Source organism: Camellia sinensis, chromosome 7, assembly GCF_055761805.1.
Source record: "Camellia sinensis isolate YWXY chromosome 7, ASM5576180v1, whole genome shotgun sequence".
NCBI classification, from domain to species: domain Eukaryota; kingdom Viridiplantae; phylum Streptophyta; class Magnoliopsida; order Ericales; family Theaceae; genus Camellia; species Camellia sinensis.
The window spans coordinates 199690688-199712747 of record NC_138967.1 but is presented as its reverse complement, the minus strand read 5'-3'; the positions used below and the strand labels follow the sequence as shown (position 1 = coordinate 199712747).

Genomic DNA, 22060 nt, shown 5'->3' with positions numbered 1-22060 from the left:
CTGATGAACTGGTGTGCTCCTCTGTTACTCAGATAACACGTGGTTATCCCAAGCCTCCTAGATCCTATCCAAGTATCTATACATGATTATGTATTGTGTAGATATGTTGCCTCGAGCACCACGAGTGGGAGACAGCAGTGCATCTGGGATGGTTTGAACCCTGCCAAACTGCCTTAGAACTCTATCTAGATGATAGGGTTCGACTACCTCTAACCACTTCAAGCATCCATAGTAGAACGTAACCGGGTTACGTGGATGTCGGTCTGTGCAATTGTGGTATGGATCCCAAATAACCTGTAAACGTAAAGTGTTTTTGAATTAAAGTATATAAAGGGTAAGATAAATAGAAAGTGTTAAAATTATCTCAGGACGAGTAAACTTACATCAGTCGCTACCAAACTGTCAAGCTCCGCTCGAAAAGATTTCAAATGATCAATGGAGGAACCTGCCTCTCTTCTAGATATCCAATGGTACATGTGTGGCATGTTTTCATTGTAGCCTATGTTCTGGTAAGGTCGGAATGCTCGGAAATGCTCATAAATCCACGCCTCCAGAATAGTCATATAACCACCCATCTACTTAACACCGGACCAGTTAGCATACCCTAACTGTCTGTATAAAAACACTAATGCAGCAGCACCCTAGGTGTAAGTATGAATGGATCCCAAATCCATCAATAAGCCAAGGTAAACAACAAGAACCCTGCCGCCACTCTTGTCACTGAAGAGCGTACATCCCAACATAAATGACAAATAAGCTCTAATAGCGCACTGTATAGCCTCATCTGGGTCTGAATCTGTGACACCAGCAAACTGACTTCGCAACCACTCAAGCCTAACTGAATTCCCACCAGCAGTAGAAACCTTATCATGTGTTACACGTTCAGTAATCCCCAAGCCAAAAACCAGTAGTGTAACTCCATGAAGATTCATCACTTCTGGTACGCTGACTGATCTGCCTACAATGGGAAGGCTAAGAATAGTGCCAACATCATCCAAGGTCGAGGTCAAGGTCATCTCACCAACTGTCATATGAAATGTGTTTGTCTCAGGTTGCCATCTCTCAACAAAACTGGAGACTAGAAGCCTGTTGATGAACCGATAAGTGTAACAAGCTAACTGTAACAACCCAGACCGCTCAATAATGACTTTGAATCTGGTGTTGTTGTCTACTGACCACCGATGCAAGGATCTTCGAAGAGTGATTATGACACTTTAGAGGCCCTCATTCCTATAAAATAAATGAATATCTCATTAGAAACTACCATATAACACACACAAAAATCATATACAAATGAATTTCACCTTTACTCAGGAATGTTTACCTTCCCGTGCCAAACAGCTGCGGCGACATGACTATTGAAACTCCGTAGTATTGATGGATCAGTCGGTCCACCTGGAAAAGCATGAGTAAGGTTCTCTTCCTGGACAGTAGGAGAATCAGGTAAAAGGGCATCCTCCACGGCAATGTCAGGCGTATCATCACCTTCAACTCGTCTTTGGCTTCGGCTCCGACTTTGACTGGCACTAGGGATATCATATTCTACCGAAACTGAATCACGACCTTGATCTCGTCCTCGCCCACACCCTCGTCCCCATTCATGGTCAACATCCAATTCATGATGTCGTCTATTTGAAGCAGTAGGTGGAACACGTTGTTGACATTTAGAATTCATATTACTTGCAAAAATTAATATATTTAATGAGTATAAGAGGGGGGCAAAAAAAAAAAAAAAAACAAAACCGTTCGGAAGTTGAAAACCGAAAATATCTATTCTGTTCAGAAGTTGAAAATCGAAAAACCAAATTCATTTCGGAAGTTGAATGTTGAAAGAATGAAAAAATTTCGAAATTTTACTGTTGAAATAAATGATAATTTTTGGAATTCTACTTTCGAACAAGTTGTTTATTTTAGAAAACCAACTCCGAATGAGGAACAAATTGCTCATTTCAGTGGGTTATGCATTCGTTCGTTTCGAAAATGTTGAAAACAAACCCTACATTACAAATGAAATAGGAATAGTGATTGAAATAAGTAAACTAACCTAAGTTCTCCAAATGTGAAGAATTCCTTCAACGGTTCAATGAGATGTCTTTAATGAATGGATGCAGCTTTTGGGGACGAAAGGTAAACTGTGAGAAATGGACATATGTGAGAGACGGGGCTGATAGTGGAATGGGTGTGTTTTTCCACCGTTTGTAGAGCTGGGTTTGGGTGTGTGTGTGTGTGTGTGTATGAGGGTAGATGTGGAATAAAAGGTGCCTGCAATGAGCAAAATAATTTGGGATTAATTTTTTAGGTGTGTGTAGTGAGAAGGATGTGCAAAGAATAGAAATGGTGCGTGTAAATAGAAGCTCCCTAAAGGGTTGGATTGATGGTGTAAGTAAAATCACTCAATCCTAATTCACTTTTGTACTTAAGAAATTACCACAATGACCTTACCCTATCCTAATTCTAATTCTAATAATAATCAATATCTCTTTGTTTTTTTTATTTAGTTATATATTTATTTTTGATAACTGAGTATTCGGGCCAGTACCTTTTCGGAGTGACGCATCTTGACTAATCTCGAAGCCTTGAACCGATCGACTAGGCAAAGACGCAATGGCCCGTTAATAGCCAGCTGGGGGTGAGATTTGAACCTGAGACCTAAAGTAAAGTATACTTCTAAGTCCCTGACCCCTTGTCCTCAATCAACTAGACTACCCTTGTGAGTTATCAATATCTCTTTGCTGTGTTAATGATTTTTGTATTTTTCATGATGTAGACACCCCATTTTTGACCGTCCTCAAGACTTGGACGTCACTGTTTGAACACACGGTGATCTTCCATGTTTGTGTTCGTTTGGAGTTCCCGGAGGTCTCGGCTCGCGCGCCTTGCCTCAGGATCCCCGAACTCGACTGTTTAGTGTCTGGTTTTGCACCAAACACTTTTGTTTTGCCTTAGAGGGGCATGGAATGCCTTGTGAGACATCCCCATACACCACCGGCAGTGGCTGGAGGCCACCGGCTGGTCTATTTCTTCCATCGGCACTTTAGTTTGCCGGTCGGCACACTTTATTGCCGGTCGGCATAATGTGTTGCCGGTCGGCACTGTTTTTTGCCGGAATAACATTTTTGGGCAGCCGACCACTGTTCCTCCACTTTATGGAGATATTTTGTGCCAGCTGTGATAGCTGGCACCAACTCCTTTCCCCTCCATACACGTGTATGGAGGGATTTCCCTCTAGCCAAGCTTGTTGAATAAGCTTTGCAAGAGGGAGTCCTATAAGAGAGAGGCTTTCCTCTTGGTTCTAGGTGAGAAAAACAGAAGCAAAAACTAGCCTTTAGAGATATAGATACATATTATCTCTATACCTCTCTCCCTCTCCCTTCTTGTGTGTGTTTCTTGACCCAAAAGGTGTGTTTTACCTTACTTTTGCACCATTACACACACCATTACACCTTACTCCGAGATTGGGGGACTTGGAGGAGTTGTTTCTTGAGTTTTGGACTGGTTTTGATCAAAAGAAGGAGGCTAGACCATTTGTTCTTCAAGGGTTCTTTAAGGGTGAGCATCTTCCCTTTTATTCCCCAAACTTGCATTGGTTCTCTACCTATTTTGTTTACTGTTTTAGCTCTTGTGTATAACATAAAAAAGGCTCAAATTTTCCTGCTCTAGCACTTTCATTAAGATCATTTTGTGGTTTGAGTGCAAACTCACCCTCATAGGCCTTGTTTGGTCCATTTTGGTGCCTTTTTGATAAGGTTTTGTTCACTTCAGCATTTTGGTCTCTTGACCACTGAAAATCAGTGTATTCTAGTGTTAAAAAAGGATGGTTTGAAGTCTTGCATAGGGGAGGGACACCCCTCTCCCTTCATGGTTTGTTTCCTTGCTTTTTGGGCTCAAAAGGGTAGCATGTGTGCTTGATGTCTCTTGGCTTCATTTCAGCATTTTTTTAGGCATCTTAGGTCATATATAACCTCTGTTTTTGGTCGGATTTGGGCCTCTTTATATGCTTGTAATACTTGCTTTGTATCACTCCATCTTGCTTGGAAATACATCTCATGGTTAGGCCATGATCCTTGTGTAAGTTGGCTTAGTTCCATGAAGTTTCTAGTGTTGTTTTTCCATGCTTAAGGCTTGTTGGTTATCCATTTAGTTATGCTTGACATGTGTGTTAAGGTTGCTTTGTATTTTGGCTTAAAAGTTTTGAGCATGATGGCCTTTAGCATGTATGTTTGTGATCACCCTCATGATTTAATATCATCTAAGGACCTTTTTTTTGTCCAAGAATCATACTTGTATGTGTGCATGCATAGCCTCTTTCATGCCTTGAGGATGTGTCCTCTTATGCCTAAGAATGAGCCTTTAGTGCATATGCTTCATGGGAGATATTTTAGCTGCCATATTAGGAGTTTTGGGGTCCTACTTTGCATGCACAAATTCTGTTTTTTGCTTTGCTTTAATCGTGCCATGAGTGGCCATATTAATGAGGGTGAAATGTCTCCTTTTGTGCCTTAACTTTGGAACCATAAGTTTGCTTGTTAACATGAGTTGATTGTCTATCACTTTGAGCACTTTTGGCCACTGTTTTGAGAAGGGTGAGGGCCTGCCCCTTTGCCACTTTAAGCCCTCTTGCATGCTTGCTCCATGTTTGTTGCATTGTTGTTCCATCAAGCTTTGTAGCACATCAATCCCATGGTCAAATTTGGTCCATGTTTGCATCATGTTTGTATCTTGTATGCTTGGTATTATACATTTGTCATGTTGGGTGCATAATGCTTGTTATGCTTTACATCTTGGTGGCATGATACATTTGAGGCTTGTGAGCATTACATGCATTACATTTACTTGGTTTGGGGTGTCAAACCAAGTGTGGGAATCAAGGACCATTCATACTTCAAGTGATGCAATGTGCCTCGATTCCCGGTCATCGGGACCTTTGACTCCACCTTGATAAGGCCCCGGTTTTCATGTTATTTGTTGCATACATTTTCATATCAAATGGCGAATTCGATCCTTTGATTCACCATGTACCATTGATGGTTCAAGGATCGAAAGTCATGCTTCTTTGAGTTCAAAATATGATAAGAAGTAGGACCATGCTTACATGTGTCCAAAAACTCCATGCTATGCACTGTCTGTTCTCTGTTTGCTGTCAGATTGTCTTCTGCAGGAAGTTTCTGCCGACCGGCAGAATTTAGTGCCGACCGGCACTATTTGGAATGCCGATGAATCCGATAAAGTGCCGAAGAGAATTTTGAAGTGCCGGTGGCAATTCTGTCTGGCCGGTGGTGCTCTGCAGGATGCAAGGAGCTTGTGCCAGTACTTTGGCAATTTTCAGAAGGACAAGGCAGTACAAACAGAGGCGACAAGAGTATAGTACGGGTTTTCCGGGCAGGACGGACTCGAGCATGCATCATCCGCGCACCCCGAGGCAAAGGCTGTGGCTACCCTCTTCTTTCCTTTTGCTTCCCTTTTTTTTTTAATTTTAATTAATTAGAGAATTTTTGTAATAATTTTATTTGTTCATTATTTTGGGACTGTAATATTAATTCGAACCCTCTTAGTGAGGGTAAACATGTAATAAGTGTGGGTGAGTGTGTGTATGTCTTCCAATCCCCATTTCTTTCTTCCCTTTTATTTATCTGCTTATAATGGTAGATTAGGGCATTTTTGAGATTAACATACCTTATGCTATGCATGCGTGCATCCATACATTTGTACTGCATGCATTAGGCTCGGTACATCACGCTAACTGCATTCGTACTTCAATTCAAAAATTGACTATGTGATAGTTGATCGCATTTCATATGCCATGTTTAGGGCTAGCCGAGCATGCCTAGATCGCATTTTGCATGTGATGCATTAGCCACTTTTAACATGAACTAGGACATGCATGTTTGCTAACTAGTTTACTGTTTTGGCACGGAGTACGATGTAAGTATTTTTGCTTTAGCATCCAGCATGCGTGTGAGTGTTGCCATAACAGTATGCTTGCCATGCGGCTAAGTGCTTACATGAGATAAACTGCTTGAATGCCTGTGGGTGGAGGTCAAATTGCTTAAATTGGGATAATGCGTTAAAACTGCGATTTTTAAGCCCACTGGATAGTGGCAAAACCGTCTTTTCTAAAAAAGCCCACTTGAGGGTGGCAAAACCTGCATTTTAACCTACTTACGAGTAGCAAACCATTTTCAAAATGAACATAGAATGTTTTGTTCCAATTTGGGCAATTTGGTCTATACTTGTTTGCTGCGCGCATAACATAGTAATCTTAGGCTAATAATTGGAATAAGAATACATAAACGTTTTCAAAATTGGATATCACGGTTAGTAGAGGCCGGTCTTCGGACCGGGCAAAAGGGGGTGCTCATAGCTGACCTTCCCCGATCGTACCCAAGCTCCCGAGCCGAGACAACTCCGGTGATGACGGACATGTGGCCTTCGGCACCGAGTCAGGGTTTCCTAAATTTCCCCATTTTAAAAACATTTAGGTGGCGACTCTGTATCTGGCAAAGCAGTCCATGTTTGGCACTACTTTTTCAAAAAATCTGTTTTCTCAAACGATTTGCCAGATTTGGACTCTTTGGTTCAGATTAAGAACCGTGACACAAATCGAGTCCGAACAGTAGCACGAGGCCCACGCGGGCGCGTCTACACATGAATTTCTTTAATTTTCAGTTGTTTTATTAAAAAAAAAAACTCAAATTGATTCCTCCCCCTATAAAAGCAATATCAATATTTTACTAATAACTCTCAGCACACAAATTATTTTTAAATTCCCAATTCATCACTCTCACAAATTGAACAATATCTTGTCCCAACAATAAGAATTATAAAAACGAAAAATAAATAAATGAATAAACAAGATTAAAAACAAAATGTTCTAGCAATAAGTATAATAATTCTAATGAAAATCTTATTATTGAGATCAAGAATAGAGGTCTAGCGCTTGAGACGTACTTTTGTTGAACATTATGCTTGGATATATATTTCATCAATGCTTTGTTTTGTTTTGCTTTTTTTTTTTTTTTTTTTTTTGTACTTTCTTTTTATCAAGTATTCACTTTATCGTGTCGAGTAATGTTGGTTGGTGCCTCCGCATTGATAATAATAGAGACTATTAAAAGTGGCACTTTAAAACAATATTAATGATGTGGTATTCAATTTTTTTTTTTTAAAAAAAAAAACAGATGCAACAACATTATGGTAGTGGATGCCACATCATTAGTAGTGACATTAATTAATACCCCCACTCTTTTTCCCCCACAGTAAAATGCACCATTTGAACTAGGTCATGACCCGATGTCTCCTTCCCTAAACACCGTTCACCCCTCCACTCATTTCTACTTTTTTTTTTTATTTTTTATTTTCCATATTTTTTTATTGAATTTTTTTAATATTTAAAATAATTTTTTTAATTTTTAGACACGCTTAATATAAATATACTTAAAAAGTATAATTTTTATAATTTTTTTTTAAAATTCACTAAATACCTAAAATATAAAAAATTACGAAAATTCAGTATCATTTTAATATTTTTGTGTATTTATTAATTTTTTAACATATTTTTTTACAAATATTTTATTTTTTAGACACATCTAAGTAAGATGCATCTAAAAAAAAAATACTTAAAATTTAAAAAATATTCACTGAAAACAAAAAAATATGAAAAAAAAATCTCAATTTTCAAAAAGTTTAATTTAAAAAATTCAAACCAAACGCACTGATATATTTGTAGACACTTCAAATTACTATTGGAACAAGAAAAGGAAAATTCAGCAAGACTCTAAGCCTCCGTTTGGGAAGTGGGTTGACTTTTTGACTTTCTGATTTTTTTGGCTATTTTAGCCTGGGCTAAAAAATTTGATTTGGGAAGGACTTTTTGACTTTTTTGACTTTTTTTGTGAGAGAAGAATGTAATGATTATGAGTTGGATGTGATATTTTGTTTTTTGTGCCTAAAATAACATATTTTGTCTTTTGTGACTAAGATAGCCAAAAAAATCCCGTTTAGATCTTACCAAACAGAGCCTAAATCAACTTTATTATAATTTATAACACGCGAAGTTTATATTTATCAGATATTATTCTTTTAACCCCCCAAATAAAGTTAGAAAGGTAAAAAACCAACCAGCACAAGAGTGAATGATCAGTAGAGAGAATGGTTAAAAAAGAACCATGAAATTCATCAAAGTGATAAATATCATTCTCCAAGCCAAAGAGTTCAAAAAAAAAATAAAAAAAAATTGTAAACATCATCATCTATATGTTGTTATTCAGGGGTCTGAGCTACAACGGCTTAGCATTTATCCATACCATCACTCATCAATGTCATCACACCTTGCTCTTATGCTCTGGTGCATGAGTAAACTCAAAATCTATATGCACAAAAGCTCGCTCAACTTCAGGGAGTTGCTCAAGCTTTTCTTGTAGTTTTTCGCCAATATTGTGCGCTTGGCTTAAAAGCATGTCCTCCGGCAACACTATGTCAACCTCCACAAAGTAATGAGAACCAAAAGTGTATGCTCTGACTGTGTCGATGTGCTTGATCTCCTCATGGTGGTTCCATATCAGATACGTCAGTTTTGCAAGGAAATCTGGTGGGGCTGTTCTTCCAATTAGTGACCCAACATTTTCAAGAACTGTCCTTGTCCACGTGGTGATCGTATATAGTGCTATCTGCATAAACAATTAATGAAAGAACTATGGTTTAACTCCACAAAGAATCATTGCAATAATAAAATGATAATCACAGTAATATGGGATATGGTTACTGCAGATTGATGACAGTAAGGTGAAAAGGTGAATGGAAACAAGAATAAAAACAAAAAAGAAAAGGCTTGTGCATTGATGAACCCAAGTCACTAAGTTGATAATCAAAAACTTGATATGAGTTATAAAATAAACTCACAATTATAGCGCCAGTAGGATCAATCCACCAGTAGTATCGGACTGCAAGGACAGCTGTAACTAATCCGACTGAGTTAGTGATGACGTCAAATAAATGATCTTGAGCATAGGCTCTAACAATTTCATTTTTGAATCTTCGGCAATAGACCATAAGCGCAAACTTCACGAAAGTGACAGAAACCATAATCCCAATCATCCATTTTTCCTTCGAAAGGTTCCTTTCAGGAGCAGTCTGTAACAAAATACCAAAAAAAAAAAAGAGATAACCTAAGTGATAAACCTCCCAAGCATTTGGTACAAATTTAACTTCTATTTGCGGTGCTACATCCACTAGAAATTGCTCATATGAATGACATACTTCAGTGGACGAGCAGATACATCAATTGGCAAAAGCAGTTACTACTGACAAAGTAAATCAGGTTCTTTCAAGTTCAACTAGTTTTGCCTATATTCATATCTTGGTCGACTTGTTTTCAAGATGGATAAGAATTCAGATGGCATGAGATCAATTTGAGACAAAACTCACTTACCTTTGCGACGAGTTGCCGACCAGATTCAATCAATATTTGTAATCCAAGAGTAGCCATTACTGATGCAAAAACAATAATACCCTGCAAAATGAAGCATGACTATTATAGATTCTTTGGATGGGAAAAAAAGGCTAATCTTATAATAAAAAAAAAATTAGGTGTGATTGGTTTACTATGCTTGGTCAATCTTAGCTATTCACCCAAAAAGGTCAATCTCAGCTTAAATGTGAAGATAAATCTGTCATTGGCATGGGTATAAAGGTATAATAGAGATCTAGGGCACATAACAGTTTTATGGCTAATTTATATTTGTTTCGGTCACATAGTATTCTGTTTATATATTCCTTTGATACTGTGATTTGCATTCGTCGTGCACTGCAGGTTTTAACAGGAAGTTAAAGCAATATAACATAAGCTGGAAGAAACAGTTTCCTATTGCCATCTTTAGTTGTCAACATTAAATCTTGCCACATTTCTGATTTTTTTTTTGTGTTTAGTGAACTTCTTTCAGATTTCTTCAAAATATACTTTTTAGAGTTAAAAAAAATTGACTAAAATATGAAAGACGTTTATGAAAGACAAACAAATACAAAAAGCAAAAACTCAAAATCAATTTTCAAAAACTTAACCAAACAAGGTGAAATAGATTGTGAAAGTAGAAACAAAGCCAGAAGGAAAACATCCCAGTGATGGTTGAGATTAAGAAGTCATATAGTTATTACTTGGAGTTGTTTCCCAATATCATGAACCAGACCTTGTATTGAATAACTTGGCAAATTTGAGCACTTACCACTGGTTGCATCCGCTTCTTTCCAATTGGATAGTGATACAGGTTTGGCTTTTTCATGGCATGGGAAGTGAACCACAGAATAAACCCAGATAAAAGGTCTAAGAGAGAATCCAAGGTTGACGCAATAACTGCCAATGATCTGCTCTCATAGGAAGCATACACTTTTGCCACGAAAAGCACCAAATTAGCTACGTTTGACACGTATATAGCTGTTCGCTCACTCTTTGCAAGCTGCTTCATTTCATCCTGAACAAGAAGCTAATACATTTAACAATTGAAGTGACAGTTGAGGATTATCTTGTATTGGTTAAATTCATGTTATGCAAACTAAAGAGTGCTTGAATCTTGAATCACTGGGCTCAAGAGTAATATTGACCGACAAGAATAGTAGCTATATTGCATTATTGTTTGCTTTTCCTAGAGAACCAAACTCACAAAATTCTTCTCCGCCTGTTTCACAGGAGGTCATGTAAAACCTGTAGGGATTTTTTTTCCTCCTTTCAAGTTTAATGATAAATCAGAAAGATCTAACTCAGCTTGGAGCTGAAGCCACAGAGAATGCCCCATATTAAAACACCGTAAACTTAGGCAGTTCTATCTTATCCTATTTGAACTTTACCTCCATCACATCTAACTTTCACATATCAATAATTTATCAGAATCAAAAAAGAACAAGGAAGAAAGAATGAAAAGAAAAGAAAAATGCCATTATATAAATCTTATACTAAATAATATAAATGACAACAGAAGCACAAGCAACCAACCTCTGTTGGATTTCCAGCCAAACAACCTGATTCATTCATAGTTTCCATCTCAGTGAAACCTTCAAGGAGTATTTCTTGTTTTTTGTAGTATTCTGCAATCTTGCCTTGTTTCCCTGAAAGAAGGCATAAAGCAAATAATTTCACATGAAGTCAAAAATTATGAAGTATAAAATTCAAGGAGGTGCAGTTTAATTAACGAGTTTGGACCTGATGAACCACTCATGCACATTGTTTCTTTTAGTTGTTGTATGGTGACGACAGTTAAATGAAAATAAATCTATACAATGAATACATATTATTGTCACAAAATCCAAAAATGGCAGTGCTTCAATGAAGGAAAGCATAAGAAAATGTTGAAATGTGTTTGCTATAAATAAATATTTTTCCACCCCTCCTTATTTTCTTTAACCTTGCCAAGATACAAATGAAGAAGGTGTTTAATAGAGTTCATAGGACGTGGGTTACCAAACATATATTTTACTCTTCAAAAGAATAGTATTTATCGAGCAGTCTGACTGACAGTTGAGACATTCAATAACAGGGGAGCATCATGAATAGAGAATCTCTTGGAAAAACATAACTATAAAACATGATGAAATGAGTAATAAAGAGTTAATCAACCAACTCCATGGGATGGGGGGAACTTCACACACACAAAAAAAGCATAGTTTTCTTCAGTCATTGCTTGAGGGAGGGAGGGAGGGAGGGAGGGTCTTAAATTGCTAATCTAAAAAGTGGCCAGGCCGGCCCGTCTCTCTTGATTGACGAACCCAAGAAAGAGATCTCTAAACAAGAAAGGCATTAGCTACATAATACAAAAGGCGACATTAATTAGTTTTCATAGTAGTAAGGGGCTAAATAGTGAGGAACCAAATTGCATGACTTTTGCACATTATCCACTGAATTGAAATGCTACCTTGCCATATAATATTGTCGCTGGAAATTACGGCTTTTGCTTTCCATCAACCAAGAATCAAAAGAAAGATAAAATGGTGAAATGAACGAAACGAGTAGAATTGAGGGATTTACAAAATATTTATTTCCTGGAAGATTATAAAAATTCCAAAAGGTGAAGGCACTACACTAGTAGATGTAGATGAATGAAGCTATAAGCAATTCATTCTACTACAGAATTGTAATTAATAGGGAACAAGACGACCACACTCTGAATTTGATATTTCAGCAGTCCACACACAACTAAAACCATCAACCTAACCTAGTAGTAGCAGCAGCCACCCAACCCAACACAACACAAAACAAAACCAATATTATAGAGAACAGTGTAGTGTGTATACTATACACCCAAATAAATTATCAAATTTTCTACCAAATTTCTTACACTTGAGGTTTGGTAGAAAATTTAATAATTTATTTGGATCCTCGTACAGCTCTTTTAAAAAATTGGCGGGCCGTGAGAGGTTTAATATTATTATTATTATGCATGATAAACGAAAGGGCAAATTACAAACACCTATCGAGGTTTGATAAAAATACAGATTTCTCCTGAGGTTTAAAAAATTACAAATTGCACCGGGTCAAATTTTCATAACAAATTAGGGAAAATTAGGAGAATCTGTATGAAAATAAAAACCTCTGGGAGCAATTTGTTATAAAAATATAAACCTCAGGGGTGGGATGTAATTTCTCAAACCTCAAGAAAACCTGTATTTTCACCAAACCTCGGGCTATTTGTAATTTTCCCTAAACGAAAACAAACGGGGAAAAAGAGTGCTGCTATTAGCACTTGTCAAAATTCTTTAGACCCCCAATTTTATAATTTTTTTTTATTACAATTATACCCTAAAGTAAAATTACATTAAAAGACATTATGAAATAGAACACCCACCTATCAATAATAACTAATACTCTATAATATTGGACACTCACCCCCACCCCCACCCCCAACTCTAACTCCAACTATACGTATTCCATGTTTGTATACCCTAAACCTATTACTTTTCATAACCAACTAACATAAACCCTAAATCTATTATTTTTCATAATCATCTTAAATCTTGAAAGTTTTGCTTCAAGTATAACGTATACTTCATCACTTATTTCACTGTGTAGAGTAATGGAGGACGAGGACAACATTCTCGGTCGTTTATCTGTCTTGTATTAACATTCTTGATCGTTTTCGGTCGTTCTTGTTTCGTTCGAGCTGTTCGGTACTGGTTTGCTGACTGTTACAATTTTGTTCGGTAATACAGTACTGAACATAATCCTTTCGTTCAATACATAGGTTCCGAACATTAATGCAGATAGTCAGTTATGCAATTTTCTTTGTTAAACTAACTTAGAATAGAAAAGAGTGAATTGGAATGGATTTAAGTTATGTATTTTGAATGGATTTAATTCATGTTATTTTAAGTTGTGAATTAGAATGGATTCAAGTTACACAGTGATGAACAAATTTTGTTCGGACATACAGTGCTGACAGGATCATTATTGTTCGACAAAACAGTTCTGAACAAAATACATTTTTTCGGCTACACAGTGGTGAACAAATTGGGTGGGTGTGCATTTCATTGTGAAAATATAGAGATTAGTTTTCTATTCTGAAAATATTATGGAGATTAGTTTTTCATATATATACATTGTTTTCTATTTCTACAATTCGCATCAATCTTCACTTTCTCATCTGAATTTCTCAATCAATGTCAAATTCCAAAGAGACCCACGTCGTTGAAATCCTAATCGACGAAGAACACCAACCCCACAAGTAAATGCATTGTGTTTTCAGGAACCACTTTTTAGATGTGGTTAATGTTGGAGAGAAAAGAAAGAGAAAAAGTTTGGATTTTGAAGGGGTTTTGAAAGAGAGAGAGAGTGAGCAAAGAGAGAGAAGAGAGAGAAAAATCTTCACTTTCTCATCTAAACAAAAGGGGGTTTGAGAGAGTGAGAGAAAAGAGAGAGAAGAGACATCATTGATGAGGAGAGAGAGAAGAGAGGGAGGTAGAGAGTGGGTGTGGTTGGGGGTGTGAATTGCGTGCATATGTTAGAATGGATTCAGGTGGGTGCGTATTTTATTTGAATATGGGTAGATTTGGTAATAAGTGGGGTGTCCAAAAAAATATTATTAAAATTTAAGATTTAGGATTAGAGTCCAAAGATACACCGAGGATCCTCTAGATATATTGTGTGGTTGAGATTTATTAGCAAGTCACATCATACACTGTAGCACTTTAGGAAATTTTAGAAAAAAATCACTCTAGGGGTCAAAAAATTTTTGATAAGTACTAATAATAGCAGGACTTAGAAAAAAAAAATAAACAAACAAAGAAAGAATCCAATGATGTAAAAAACAGCACAGAAAAATAAAATAAAAAAATGAATGGCGTCAACACAAGCAGACAAAAATGAAAAAGAAAAGTAGAAAAGAGAGAGAGAGATGTGAGTGGGTGGGTGGGAGTTTTACTTGGATAGCGAAGGAGGCGGCGGAAACGATGATGAAGAAGATGATGATCGGAGGGAGGACGTTGTTGAGGGACAGTGAACTGTTTGACGTCCAGTCTCCATGATGACGACGACTGCTCTCCGTCCATGTCCATGTCCATGTCGAGGAGCTCTCTCCTGCTGCTGCTATCCTGGATTTCCCCATTCCCTCGTGTCCCTGTGGGTGTGGTGCTCCTAGTATCCTTCTCCCCCATCATCACAATCTTCTTCTTAATTTGTTACTATTGTCGTTTCTTCTCTCTCTCTCTCTGATCTGATGTTTATATATATATGACTTTTTTATCAATCAGCTTTTCTCAAGATTGGGGGATTGGGGAATTTTGGTCTTGCGTTGCGTGTTTTCTTTTTGTCTTTGATCTTTGGGGTTGGGTTTAAAGATAAGATAGGACCATTGAGAGAGAGAGAGAGAGAGAGAGAGGGAGTCGGTCAGTGGGAGGCGGTATAGCATTTAAAAAAAGGGTAAAGGAAACCCACCAGGAAACCCACTAGGAAACCCACCTCACTCAATTTGGGGGATCCTCCCTCCTGCTCCTTCCTTCCTGTCGCATGACTATGCCTTCAACTTCACGCACAACAACTAGTGTCAAAGTCGATGTACTTATTATTCGCTACTTTCCCTCCCTCTTGGAGTATTCCCGTGTGGGATCTGGCTGTGCTGGCTTATAGACCCATTTTGAAAGTCATTTTGATAATTTAAATAGTTTATATTTTAAAATATATTGAGGATAATATATTTATAAAAAATTAAGTTAATTGAATATCGATAATATTTTTATTTACTCATATTTATATTTATTTTAATATTTTAAATTATAATCATAATATCATTTATTTTTATAAATACAAATATAAATAGATGAAAAGATTAAAGATATCTAATTAATTTAATTTTTTTACAAATATATTTTACTCTATATATTTTAAAGCATAAACGATTTAAATTATCGGAACGAATTCCAAAATGAATCCATAAGACAACACTGCAGTGCCTACTGTGTGCTGAGGCATCCCAAATCCTTGTGTATCACTCGGCAATGTCATGTTTGATACATTCATCCGCACAATTTCTTTTCACCCAATTCTCCTGAATCGCATTAGGGTTGGTTTGAGAAGGGAGTTGGCTTTTTAGTTTTTTTAGTTATTTTAACTTGGACTAAAAAGTCTGGTTTGAAAGGAGTTTTTTGACTTTTTGACTTTTTTTATGAGAGAAGAGTGTAATGATTATGGGTTGGATGTGATATTTTATTTTTTACGACTAAAATAGCTTATTTTATCTTTTGTGGCTAAAATAGTCAAATTAGCCCTTCCCAAACGGACCCTTAATAATTTGGGGAGATTTTTTTTTTTTTTCCCGTAAATGAATCATTAATAATTTAATACTATAAATTTAAAAATTTTACCTACAATTTTATTTAAGAATATCAATTTATAATTTATAAAAAAAATTGGTAATAAATCCATTCTAAGACATTTGGTTCAGAAGATATTTTTTTATTGATGAGGGGTCTATTCTTCATGAAATAGTTTGGTAAGAAATCTTTTTGATTGTTTTGAATGATATTTTGTTTATAATTTTACTCCTTAATTTATATGTTAATTTTTTTGACTATATGTTTAAATTATTTTCTATCTATTTAAATTTATATCTATCTATTTAAATTTTTTGACTATCTATTTAAAAAAAATTTAGCGGTTGAGTTTTTTAACCAATTTGTTGAATTTTTATTTAATCTTTAATAAAAACTTAATGATTGCAAAACCCTTAAAAAAAAATTTTAAAGATACTTTTACTATTCAATTTGCAAAAAAGAATTATGGATCCCACTCCTCCATATTTATTCTCTAGAAAACAACTGTAACGCAAATAGGTAGTTTACCTAACAAAATTATATAAAAGTATAGGGCAATACTATATGTAAGTTATGTTATTTATGAGTTTGATTATTACAAATAACATAACTTAATATTATGGGAGTTTTACTTAAAAATAAAAACATGAGTTATAACAAAATATCACATGAGATATAATCAAATAACTTTTACATCATAACTAAAATAATATTATAATTAACATCATAATATGTCATAACTAACAACACAATAGGTCATAACCGATGACACAAAGATTGTAACCAAAGGTGCATATGATATACATAGAATTTCTCAAAAGTATATTATGTATTTTGCCTAACTTTGAACCCACTCTATTTTCGAAATTGATTCATCTAGTTTTTAAGGATCTTTAATTTTCAAATGCCAAAAAATGATGAAATAAAATGTATCTCTTTGTTTTTATCGACATAATTAATTATTAGATTAGCATCTTGGGATTGCAATTGATCGACGTAATTAATTATTAAATTGACATAATTAATTATTAGATTAGCATCTTGGACTTGCAATTGCAAGTACTTACGTCTTGCCCCCATATTCACTCATAAGGGGAGAACCCAACACCTCTTATTATGAGAGACTTAGCAGCTAAAAAACTAATCATACAAGCTAGAACCCTTGGTTTTTTGAAATAAAATGCATCTTATGTTGTCCATCCTATTATGACGGGAATAGGTAATAAAAAAAAAAAAACCTAAAATATTCTAAATATCTCTACTGTTGGAGATGCTATAATAAAATAAGTTTTGTCATCAAAATCTTTTTCTGCCAAAAAAAATGAAGTTATTGGTTTAGGGGGAATCTAATAAAGTTAGCAAAGCAATAGCAGATCTGCAAAAGTAGTTGTAGTCATCTTGTTTGGTTTTGAGATTTTAAAATAGTTTTTTAAGTTTTTAATTCGTATATTTATATTTTTAATAATTTTTTAAAATATTTAATTATTTTAAAAAAAATAATTAGATTCACTTAATCTTAATATATTTAAAAAGTAAAAATTTATACAAATATCTTTTAAAAATTCATTGAACAAAACAAAATATGAAAATGTATTAAATTTTTTTTTTTTTATATTTGGTGAATTTTTTAAAGAAAATTTCAAAAATATTATATATTTTAAGCATATTTAGATTAGTGTATCTAGAAAATAAAAAAATTACATAAAATATTAAAAAAATTCAATAAAAAAAAAAAAATTACAAGCAACAAAAAACTCAAATTTTTGAGAAGTGAGCTTAATTTTCTAAAACCAAACATGGTCAGTTGTATTGTACAAACATTTCCAACCGGTGGATCAATCACATTTTTCATCCAAAGATACCCCCCTCATCCCTCCTTTACACTGAAAAAACCATCTTTACACTCTTATATGATCAGATATATCCTCAAAGCATAGAGAGATTAGAGGGGTGGCTAACAATCCTTACTAAAGTTAAAATATATATTAACTATTTATCTTCCGTTGTAGGGACCTTGAGTTTATTTCCCTCTATTATGGGTGATGCAATTTTCATATTTTTAAGGCTAAGGGTTGGTTTGGAATGTTTTAAAAAAATGTATTTTTTGACTTATTAGCTTATATGGATTGGGTTTGGATTGTGTTTGATGTGATGTGTTAGAGAGGTGATGTGATTTAAATAAGATGATGTGACTTAAATAGGACAGTGACTTTTTGACTTTTCGTATTATTTAAGGGTTGTTTGGGATGACCTAAATAAGTATACTTTTTGTCTTTTTACGAAAAGATGTGCAGAAAAGTAGAGATGTGATGTGATGGAAAAAAGATAAAAAGATAAAAAGATGGATTATTTCTCATATGCCAAACTTGGCTTTAGTTTATGCCAAACCAACCCTAAGTTTGGCAACTCTTAAAAAATTTAAAAAGTCAAAAAATCACTATCTTATTAAAATCACATCACTTCTCTATGTACTTATTTAGATCATCCCAAATAACTTCTAAATTTTCTACTCGGGTCCGTTTGGGAAGATGGTTTGTAGCTAAAATAGCACAAAAGACAAAATAAGCTATTTCAGTCATAACAAACAAAACATCACATCCGACCTACAATCATTACACTCTTTTCTCACAAAAAAAGTCAAAAAAGTTGAAAAGCCAAAAAACCTTTTCCAAACCAAGCATTTTAGCCCAGGCTAAAATAGCCAAAAAAATCAAAAACCAAAAAGTCAACCCACTACCTAAACCAACCCTAAATAGCAATTTGTCACCACAATACTGATATACTGTGTCCCGCCACTAGTGTATATATCTAATGTGTCCCTCCTGGCTGGCTCTTGATGGAAGAATCCAAGAAAGTTTTTTCTAATCTGTCTCAACTTGTACACTAAACTTGGATTATACCTTAATTATACCTTATTTATTAAAAACAAGGAGAAGGAGAAGGAGAAGAAAAAGAGGGAGAGTATTATATATAATCAAGCACAACACAACACTAAGCAAGCATATTTTTTTTTGAACAGCCTAAGCAAGCATATTCTGTCTGCATTGGAGGTTTCTCCCTCCCACCTTCCCTAAAAACTAAACTAAAATTGGATATCCACCATATCCCAATAACCAAAAGTTTCAACTCCAAACTATTCACACAGATCTCCTCAACTACCATCATCATCATCATCAGAAAAAAGAAAAAAGAAAAAAGGGAAATCCAATGAAAAAATTATCAACAACAATCATTTAAGAAATTAATTAGTAGAAAAAAGAGTAAACAAGATCAGAGACCAAGTTCATGTTGATGATGTTGCTGGGACGTCCAAAACTAGCAAGTCGATTATTGATTGGTCACTGATTGATTAAAGTCAAAAAGCCAAGAGCAACACACACCAGAGATGGAGAGAAGGCAAGGCAGTATCATATTTAAATAACTTATTATTAGGTCTAAACAAGCAAGAATAGCCACCGGCAAAAAAATAATAAAATAAAATAATAAATAAATAAAACATAAGGGATACTCGCGAGATAGATAGAAGAACGTTCATGTCTAACAAAAGTTATAGAGAGAGAGAGAGAAAGAGAGAGAATCACACAAATGAATGCATATGCATATGCATATATAATAGATATATAAATAAATAATAGTATAATAAATGATGATGGGTAAGTAGTTTTGGAAAGCGAGGGAGGTGATTTGAGGGGGAAGAAAGTTTACTCGGAGTGCGAAAGAGGCGCCGGAAGTACAAACAATTGGAGGATGAGTGCCGATGTTGTTGTTGTTGTTGTTGTTGTTGTTGTTGCACCAAACTGAAATTTTTAACGTTGAGTTTCCACGACGCCTGTTCGCCAAGGCCATCTCCGTCACCATCACCTTCAAAATTGAGGAGGTCAACGGTCGGAGGGAGGAACTCCCTCCGACTGCTATCGAATTCGATGAAATTGGTGGGTGGGAGAAGCTCCCGCCGGCTGCTCTCGTCAATTTCATTAGCATTCACATTCACATTCACATTCACATTTGCTGTTGAAATAATAATACTAGCATCCTTCTTCATCTCAGAGTCGTTTGGGTGCCTTGTGTTACAAACTTTAGCAAATTTTCGAAATTGGGTATTGTTTTTATGAACAATGAAGGAGGGAGAGGGAGAGGGAGAGGGAGAGGGAGAGAGTTAGTTGGAGGAGTAGTTGGAGTGTTTGAAAGGAAACAACCAGGAAATCACATCCCCCCCCCACCCCACTTGATATGGCATCGAGCCATCCGCATGCGTGACGAGATCTATGTATCTAATATTATTATTATTATTATTATTATTATTATTATATAAATTCAACTTATCAATTCATTACTTTTTATTTTTTATGTTTTATTTTTTAAACATGGGATTCAACTCAGAAGTTTCTCTTTTAAACATGGGATTAAACTTCTAATGTTTCTCTTTTAATAATGTCTATATAAATAAGGTGAAACATCAATTACTCCTTTCAATTTTGTTTTAATTTGACATTTGACATTTGAATTTTTAATTTTATGTTTAAGTTCCCTGATTCACCTAATTAAATTCATGTTGTTCAACAAGTTTAAAATAATAATAAATAACGTGTCCTTTCTAAATGAAATTTTAATATTTAAATTAAGATTATAATATTGTAAATACAGAGAGAAAATCACCTGGTGAAATTTTTTAATCTTTCTGGGAACAAAATGATAATTTGCTTTTAAAATGGTAAATAGATAGCTTCATCTAAAGATGACAATTTCTCCATTTTGTTCTTTTATTTAAACTACCATTTTCTTAGCTTAAATATAAAAAAATTACTTAAATTAAAAAGTACACAATAATAATATAATAGGATCCTTGCTTTTTTCAACTCATGTTAATTGACTGAATTACATTGACATAATTATAAAAAATTGAGAAAATTACAACCCAAAAAAAAAAAATAAAAATCATAGGATTTGACCATTGTAGCAAAATAAGCCTTGATTTTTTAATATTATCAATTTAAATACTGAATTTTTTTATTTATTTTCAATCTAAATTATTTGTCTATTTTCGTTAGGTAAAATTGACAAAAAAATAAATAAATATTTTAATTATTAAATGTAATGAAAATAGGTATTTTAAATATTTTATATATACCTACATTGAGAGTCATATTAAAAATTAAAATAAAGTTGTAATAATTAAATTAATAGAACGGAACGGAGTTTTTTCGCGTGATACGTACGCTAACATGAGTATAACGTGGCATAACATTAGATGAAATCAAAGTTTTGATTTTCTACGCTTTAAATCCATTAAAAAGCTTGTGAATTTTTAGTCAATGATCAATTAAAGGTAACGAGTGCTTTACATTAGTTAATAAAGTTTAAAATAATTTTAAATTATTATTTTTTATTATAAAAATAACAATCATTCAAAACTTACTAACAAATATTCTTAAAATACACGCAATAAAATCCTACATTATTTTAGGGCATCTAAATGGTTTAATGTTATGATACAAAAATTTTCATTAACTTTTTTACTAAAGACTCATAAAGGTGTAAGATTTACATCTATGTGAGTGTTTAATTAAAAAATTAATTAAAAAAAAAGATCTCTAGGATTTTTGGAGTATATAATAGTGGTAGGCGGCTGGGTTAATTTGAGTATAGCATCCCAATTATATGTAAATCGGATTTCATCCGCCTATATTCTTAATTCGTGGAGATATATTTTTGAATGATAACATATAGCCGAGGTGGCACGGAAGTGCCAAGTCGAGGTGCCACGTGTCTTGGTCATAACGTCGAGATAATCTCGGCTAGGCTGAAGTTATCTGCGAAGATACCGGAATCCGGGATAGGCGGCTAAGGGACAAGAGTCCTAGATTGGGAGAGAACTTCAGTTTGGATAAAGTTAAGACTTTTAAAGAGTTTATCCTAATCTAACTGGGAGTCCAGGATTAGCATTGAGGCAGAGTCCATTGAAACTAGGCTTCTATTGGGATTAGATCAGTATTGACTATAAAAGAGAGGCACCATCGTGGGTGTAAGGTATGCTTTTTGTATTCTGAATAGTGAGTTAAGCACTTTTGCTATCTTTGAGAGATAACTGACTTGATCATCGGAGTGCCCTCGGGTGGACGAACCACCGCCGGAATGTTATCTTTTTGTGACAGGTTGTTCAGACTTAATCTATTCTGTCGGTACTCTCCAGTTGAGTACCTGTTTGGCAGTGTGGTCGGAAATTGACAAACACAGTTTGGCGCCGTCTGTGGGAAAGAAAGGAGAATAGATGGCC

General features: G+C 34.8%; 1 protein-coding gene across 2 annotated transcripts; it reads right to left on the bottom strand.

The window, feature by feature from the left end:
- Positions 1-8149: 8149 nt before the first annotated feature.
- LOC114280206 (metal tolerance protein 9) lies at positions 8150-20033 on the bottom strand. Of its 2 annotated transcripts, none has more exons than XM_028222546.2 (6): positions 19492-20033; positions 10982-11094; positions 10218-10463; positions 9428-9508; positions 8899-9129; positions 8150-8666 (listed from the first exon to the last, which is right to left on the bottom strand). In XM_028222546.2, exons 1-6 carry the CDS (start codon positions 19826-19828, stop codon positions 8322-8324), a joined length of 1353 nt encoding a protein of 450 aa, XP_028078347.2. In that variant the 5' UTR covers positions 19829-20033; the 3' UTR covers positions 8150-8321. The 2 variants fall into 2 exon arrangements, with proteins under 2 accessions (XP_028078347.2, XP_028078348.2); XM_028222547.2 differs by lacking the exon at positions 19492-20033 and adding an exon at positions 14400-15393.
- Positions 20034-22060: the final 2027 nt, after the last annotated feature.